Raw genomic sequence first — 7,991 nt, forward strand, 5'->3', positions numbered from 1 at the left:
CTACATGGTCGTTAATACTGTGCTAGTATTGTGATGCTCTATAGTATTTTACCACAGTGCTGTGGTAAAACACTATGGAGTATCACAGTTCTACCATAGCACTGTGAATAACTCCATACTATTTGACCACAGTAGTTGTACTATGCTACATAACTAATCATGGCTGACTGTAAGGGATGAGTATTCAGAGACGACAGCATGACCTACTCATCTGTTTGCAGTAAGAAAATCTGTTCACTATCCACACCCCACCCAAATGACCACAAGTATGGAAGCTCTTTATTTTATTTATTTATTTATGTTTTTGTTGGTTTTATTTTTGTTTTAAACATCAGAAAAAGACATTTATACAATTAGTCAATCGTTGATCTGGGAGTAAACAGTACTCTTGTCTGCAAACAGATGCTCCCGGGAATAAATTAAGAACAGAACATCATCCCTCCAACATCGCTCTGTCGCCTCAACCCTGGGCCTCAACCCTGGGCCTCAACCCTGGGCCTCAACCCTGGGCCTCAACCCTGGGCCTCAACCCTGGGCCTCAACCCTACCCAGACCCCGACCGTAACCTAAACCCTACCCTAGCACTCAACCCTGGACCTCCACCCTACCATAGACCCCTTCGCTGGTACACAACCCTACCCCAGACCTAATCCCTACCCTAGACCTGATCCCTACCCTAGACCTCAATCCTAAAGTAGACGACCTCAACCCTATACTAGACCTCAACCCTATCCTGGACCTCAAACCTACGGTAGACCTCATCCCTACCCTAGAACTAATCCATACTAGGGGTGTGCACGGGTACACGTGTAACCGGTTAGTAAATCATAACCGTTTAGGAAAAATCTGAAAAAGAAAACCGAAAAAATAAATAATAACCACGGCGCCATTGTTTCAATGGGAATCGCGACGGCCCATACTTAACATAAAGTGTACAGATTTATAATTTGAAATTCGGCCCAGCCTTTATACCACAGATACTTGGGGGTAATGTTACAGTTATAACATTAACGCCGTGTTGATAATCAAATAATCCCCCTATAGTGCGACTGCGGTCCACTTTAAAAAATAAAATAAAAAATCATTAATAAAAAAAACAGTTGATCGTATACACGAAAAAAAAAAAAAGGGGTCGTGTAACCGTTTACAATTTTTTGTAACCGTTCACACCCCTAATCCCTACCCTAGACCTCAACCCCTTCGGTAGACCTCAACCCCACCCTACTAAACTAACCCTAGTGGAGCTCCTTCACTACCCTACTTAACTAACCCTGAGCGTACTGGACCATACTAAACTAACCCCAACTCACTGGAGGCACTGAGCTGCACTAACGTCTGGTGGGTTTGGTGGGACAGAGTGTGAGGGGAGGTGGGTTGGATTGTGTCCCGAGGTCAGAGGTCAGACAGAAGGATGTGGTCACTCCTCTAACAGGAAGATCAAGAGATGAGAACCAATCAGATCTAACGACGCGTCACAGCATTCTGGTGGGGGAAGGGGAGGGGGAAGGGGGGGGGGGGTTCAGTTCTTCAGCAGAGTTCAGAGGTCAACAACCAACCCCCTTACCCTGCCCACAGGGGGGCGGGGCTTCAGGAAGAAGGCAATGGGCTGCAACTGCAACCAGGAACCAGCGCTCGGAGCCTGTGTGTGTGTGTGTGTGTGTGTGTGTGTGTGTGTGTGTGTGTGTGTGTGTGTGTGTGTGTGTGTGTGTGTGTGTGTGTGTGTGTGTGTGTGTGTGTGTGTGTGTGTGTGTGTCTCAGGCCTCCAGCTGGGTGAGCAGCGAGCGGACCCCCGGGGGGAGGGGCGTGGCCGCGCGCGCCGCCTCGGTGACGGCGCGGCGGTACGGGCCCCGCCTCTTCCTGTCGAAGCGGCTCTGGAAGCTCTCCAGGAAGGGCGCCAGCTGGGCGACGGGGAGGAAGGAGGTGGTGGGCGAGCCGAACCAGGCCACGCGCGCCTCCTCCTCGCGCCGGGCCCCCCCGCCCCCCCCCACGCTGAGGGCCAGCACCTGGGCCGGCCACCAGGGGAACCCCGAGATCTTGGCCCACACGATGTCCCCCACGCACACGCCCCGCTCCGCCCCGCAGCGCCGCCCGCTCCGGCTCCGCCCCTCCCCCGGGGGGGCGGAGCCGGGGGCGGGGCCGTCCTCAGAGCCAGGGCCCTTGAGGGGGGGGGCGAGGAGGAGCGAGGAGGAGGCCGAGGGGGGGGAGGAGGAGGCAGGCGGGGCGGCGGGGGCCTTGAAGGCCACGCAGAGCAGCAGACTGCCCCCCCGCACCTCCCCCCCCGCCTCCTGCTGCTGCTCCTTCAGCACCACGGCCACGCTGGCCACCCCCGCGGGGGAGGAGGGGGCGGGGATAGGGGCGGGCGGGGGCGTGGCCGGCGGCGCGGGGGCGGGTTCGTCGGTACGATACCTTTGAGGTTTGATGCGGAGGCGGGGGGGCAGCGGGGCCCGCGGCGGGGGCCCCAGCTGCTGGAGCCGCCGCGTGAAGTGGACCTTCTGGTGCTGCGTGGCCTCCTGCAGGGCCGCCGCCCGCGTCAGGGCCCGCGCGCCCCCCCCCGGGAGGGCAGGGGCCCCGGCGGGGGGGAGGGGCCCGGGGGCGGGGGCGGCGGCGGCGGGGGGGACGGGGGCCCCGGCGGGGCGGGGCTTCTTCAGGACGGGCCGCGTGGCCTTCAGGCGCCGGGTGGGCGGGGCCCGTAGCACGCGGCCCGAGCACGAGGGCGGCGGCGGCTTCACCTCAGTCCTCAGTTGCTTGGCGGCCGTGGAGGAGGCGGAGGCGGCATCCGTGTGTCTCCTCCTCCGCGACGCCTCCTCTGCTCCTCCCCCTCCTCCCCCCCCCCCCCGCCGGGCCTCCCGCGGGGCCCCGCCCCCGCCGGTCGAGACCAGCCCCTTGCACTTGTCACACAGCAGCTGGCGGGGGCGGAGCTTGATGGCGTTCATGATGGAGGTGGGCGGGTCCTCGAAGCGGTAGCGCCGCTTCGGCCGCTTGATTTTGCGGGGAGGGGGCTGAGGTAAGGCCTGGTTGTAGGAGTCCCTGATGAGGAGGGGCGGGGGGTACGGGGCGCCGTCCTGGAACAGGGGCGGGGGCTTGGAGGTCCGGGGCGGCGGCGGCGGCAGCGCCTCGGCGCCGTCGCCGTCCGCTTCCTGTGACGGCGGGGGGGCCGGCGAGGGGGGCGGCTTGCTCCTCTCAGGAAACACCGTGATGGGGATCCCGTAGGGGCCGAACCTGGGGGGACAGGGGGGTTAACATCTCCATGGTAACGTTAAGTTACACTCCCGACATCGTTGATGTTACCAAGGGAACGCTCCTGACCTGCCACGTGAACGCTCCTGATCCTCCTCATGAACGCTCCTGATCCTCCTCATGAACGCTCCTGACCCTCAACGTGAACGCTCCTGACCTCCACGTGAACGCTCCTGACCTTCAACGTGAACGCTCCTGACCTTCAACGTGAACGCTCCTGACCCTCAACGTGAACGCTCCTGACCCTCAACGTGAACGCTCCTGACCCTCAACGTGAACGCTCCTGACCTCAACGTGAACGCTCCTGACCTCCTCGTGAACGCCCCTGACCTCACCGTGAACACCCCTGACCTCAACGTGAACGCTCCTGACCCTCAACATGAACGCTCCTGACCTTCACGTGAACGCCCCTGACCTCACCGTGAACGCCCCTGACCTCAACGTGAAGCTCGAGCCTGATGCTACGCGTGTACTGTAGATCCCAGGTTGTGTGTGTTTGAGCATGTACGTGCGTGTGTGTCTACGTGTACTTGCATGTGTGTGTTTGTGCACGTGCATGTGTGCGTGTCTGCGTGCACGAGTGTGTACGAGTGTGTGTTTTAGCTGTCCAAAAACGTTATCCAACAGTAATATTATATCGAGTAATACATTATTAATTTGTATAATAAAAGCACGGATATACACGATAAACATCCTGTAGGTTGTTATTCTCACGGTAAGAGTTCCTTTTATGATCCTTTAACCAAATATGTTTTTTTAATAGTTCTTAATGTGATATAATGAACGTTACTATAAATAGAATTGTCACCTTGAACCGTTATGTGTTGAACTGAATGTTATTCGTGTATCTAGTCTTATATGTGAAGTTTAACTTCAAAACAGCAGTCTACAAGACAACAGTACCTTGACTGAGAAGACAGCTCCACTACGTTGTTTCGTGTTACTCTATTTAGTATTATGAACGGTGTTGTAATGAGAATCGGTTCTCAGTTCCCAGTTAATTTAATGACGCCTACATTAGTTTCCCGCTGCATAGTAGCCCGCTGCTTTACCTGCGGGACAGGTCCATCAGGACCCCCGAGAACACCTTCTCCCCGAGCCGGAAGGACACCACCAAGGCGTCGTCGATGATGTGGTCCAGGGAGACCCGAACCTCCGACCCGGCCGATAGCTGCTCGACGGACAGCGGCTCCGGTTTGGACTCATCGTCCGGCGTGGACTCACCCTCCCGGACCTCCTGCTTTATGTTCATACTCTCGTCCGGTCCCCGCGGAGGCGAGGGACAGGACGAACCGGGTCTTGGCGAACCAGGTATAGGCGAACCAGATCCGGGCGAACCGGGTCCGGGAAATTCGGACTCAGGGACCGGGGGATTCGAAGGGGTCAGGTCGCCGTCTACTACACAGCAGGTCGGTTGGGTTCTGGAGAAACCCCCGTAGGAGGTAGTGCTGTGATCCGTGGCTGCCGCTTTTATGTCCATGATGGTGGCGGTGCCGACGGGTGAGCTGGTCCGATCCGGGCTTCTCCCCGGGACCGTGTCTACCCTAGCATCCTCCGTGTGCTCGGTCGGCATAGAGGAGGAGGAGGAATTGTCCGGCGGCCTCGCGTCCTCCGCGGTCAGAGAGGTGTAACTGAGGTCCGAGTCTTGGTGTACGATAAGCGGGTCCGCTGGGTTCTGGTAGTAGTCGTTCGCCGTGACGTTGGTGGTGGGCTTGGCGGGTTCTGCTAGGGACAAGCCGGCCTCCGGGGCGGCCGGGTGGGCTGGGAACGAGAGGAGGAACACGGCAGACGGCTGGGAGTCCGTCATGACACTCCGGTACTCCACCGGCCCGGGAGAGAACGGCTCCCCCGCCCCTTCGGGTAGTGTCGGGGTGTCATTTGGGAACAGTTCGGTGTTTTCTTCGGTGTCGGTCGTCCGCGGGGGTGAGGGTGCTGTTGTTCCCGCCGCGGGCCCGACATGGCCGCATTCCTCCACCACGTCCCCATCCTTCAGCCCTCCGGGGCCAGCGGGATCGCTCACTGCGGCGTATTCTCGCCTAACGTCTGTCGGGAGGTCGTCCCCCGAGTATATCGTCTTACCCGGACCGGGTTCCAGTGGACCCGTGTCGTCTATTGCCGTCGCTGCGGTCGGAACCGACGCGGCTCCTGCTGGCTCTGCAGCCACGGCCGCCATTTCCCTTCCACTCTGCCTCCCGAAACTCCTCCCCTTCCCCGCTCAGCGCCAGACCCCGTCGCGACCCCCAGCGAGAAACACACTTAGGATTGGCCGGCGAGCTGTTGAGTCTCTGAGGATTGGTCCAGAGGCACGTCACTCAAGACTTCGTCATATGAATTTACTTTTGTAATTGGCTGCTTTCGTTTGTCCCCGTGATGCTCGGACAAAACAATGATCCAAGCCCTTTGATGAAACAAAAACATTAGCGGAGAAACCCTACCTGATAACAACTTTACTATAAATACGAAATACAATATAAATAAAACATTCAGTCATTCAGTTAGACAAATATATTATTCCCAACATTTAACCAAATGTAACACTTCTAGTCTACAAAACTATCTTTCTAGGCTTGTTTTCCTCACACAAAAGAATCAAGGCACACATATATCCTCGGATAAGCAGGACTCATAAAACACGCATTCTGCTTACCTTAAACTCGGTCCAATACGCCGTCCGCTTAACATTCAGTTAGTAGTTAATGTCGAACAGACGACCCCCTCTGACCAGCAGAGCATGGGTGCCAGGGTGAGGGTGCAGGTGGGGCCGAAAGAGGGCGCTATGGAGCCGGACCGCTGTACATGTTTATATGGTCGGTCTTCATCGTCCTAGTGGACACTGGGCCCCGTGGCTTCAGGACCCCGGGGTCGCTTTATTTCGGTATGTTTCGGTTTGTCGACTTGAGTCGGAAACATCGAGGAGCGCATTGAAAATAATAAACCAGTATAATACCAGATTACTCTATGATCCGAAGAATTGGAAGCATGTTATCATCTCAGTTGTTGTAAAGGTTAATCCCATGAAAATAAGAATCGTTGGTGGAATGTAATTATTTCTAAATGGAGAATGTTTAAGGGGGGCTGTGAAAGTGATTTCACCAAATCTCGACCATCAAAAAATGAACTGCACCACTCATTAACGTCAACACTCCTTGGTCTCCTTTCCTCTGTCACATTATTCTTCAGATCCTGTTGTCATGGCCACTTTCATCTCCTATCTTAGAAGCTTCGCCTCCCCAGGTCCTATATAAGGACCTTCTCTTCTTCCGGCCTCGCTGGACTCACAGCTTTAAGGCTGGGCCTGTCCAGATGTAACCAGCTCCTCACTCTTTTTTATTTTTTTACCTTTATTTAACCAGGTAGATCATTTAGAACAAGTTCTTATTTACATTGATGGCCTGACAAAAAGCACAAGCTTCTTTGGGGGAAGGGAATAGGGGCAGTGAGAAAGGAGGGACCCTACAGGGTTAACATACAGCTACTCAGACATGCAACAAGCACGAGCGAAAAACAGGATTACATGAACAAGGCAGAATAGCAAGCAAGCAATAACATCAAAAAAATAAAAACCCTGATGCTTCGTTGGCTGCTGTTAAGGACCTTGGTTTACAATTCTATTAGCCCCTTGCTGGAGTGATCTATTTCCCAATGCAGAACCCCAGGTTGAGTTTGGGAAGTATAATACGAGAGGTACAGGCTGGCTAGCCTTTTTTATTCGTAGACTATATCAGTTTGGATTTTATTTTATTGAAGACCTTAAGAACAACCTCGATCAGCATTGACTACGATATGTCCAGGTAATATAACACTACCAGCTAGTTTAAATGTTATGTACTGCAACTTTAATGTTTCCACACATTGAATAGTTGTTTTTATTTGTTTAGAAATATGTAAACAGTTTCCTCTTCTGGCGAATTATGACTTGCAGCATGTCTTGGATTTAATACAATAATATAATATAATGTATGTAATACAATAATAAATATATGATATCATATATAATAATACTGTAACATAATGATAGATAATATATAATAATATGATAACATAATGATACTTATATAATAATATAGAACATAATATATATAATCGTAAAATAACGATAAATATTATAATACAAAATATTTATAATATAAAATATGATAAATATATATAACATAATATGTATATATATATGGTCAATATATAATGATATAATATAGATAACATTATGATAAAATATAATAAAATAATATTACATAATGCTCTATATATGGACATAATGCTGAATATATAATGATATAGACTAGATCTTGAATATGAATATATGAATACATAATGATATAGACTAGATCTTGAACATGAATATATGAATACATAATGATATAGACTAGGTCTTGAACATGAATATATGAATACATAATGATATAGACTAGATCTTGAACATGAATATATGAATACATAATGATATAGACTAGATCTTGGTGGCGGACAGGGCTGGGGGGTCTCGAGCCCGGAAGCCCTGGAAGGTGGGGCTGATGGGCAGCCGGCGGAGCCAGCCCACCCGCCGCACCAAACCCATTCCTATCGGGAAGTCATAGGAGGAGGGGCCGGGGGCGTGGTCAGGGGCGGAGCTATCCACAGTGTCGTGGTCCGTCGTATCAAAGTCCAAGAGGCCTCGTTCTTTTCTTGTGCCTGTAGAGAGAAGAGAGAGAGAGTGTATCTCCATGTGTGGATGTCTATGCATCTGTGTGTGTGTGTGTGTTAGTGTGTCTGTGTGT

At 52.7% G+C, this 7,991-nt stretch overlaps 1 protein-coding gene across 1 annotated transcript; it reads right to left on the reverse strand.

Annotated features, from left to right (window-relative positions):
• Positions 1 to 271: 271 nt before the first annotated feature.
• On the reverse strand, positions 272 to 5,997 carry pwwp2a (PWWP domain containing 2A). The gene is made up of 3 exons (XM_030361334.1): positions 5,885 to 5,997; positions 4,290 to 5,635; positions 272 to 3,219 (listed from the first exon to the last, which is right to left on the reverse strand). Exons 2-3 carry the CDS (start codon positions 5,408 to 5,410, stop codon positions 1,755 to 1,757), a joined length of 2,586 nt encoding a protein of 861 aa, XP_030217194.1. The 5' UTR covers positions 5,411 to 5,635; positions 5,885 to 5,997; the 3' UTR covers positions 272 to 1,754.
• Between the last annotated feature and the right edge of the window lie 1,994 nt (positions 5,998 to 7,991).

This window comes from Gadus morhua, chromosome 7, assembly GCF_902167405.1.
Source record: "Gadus morhua chromosome 7, gadMor3.0, whole genome shotgun sequence".
NCBI lineage: Eukaryota > Metazoa > Chordata > Actinopteri > Gadiformes > Gadidae > Gadus > Gadus morhua.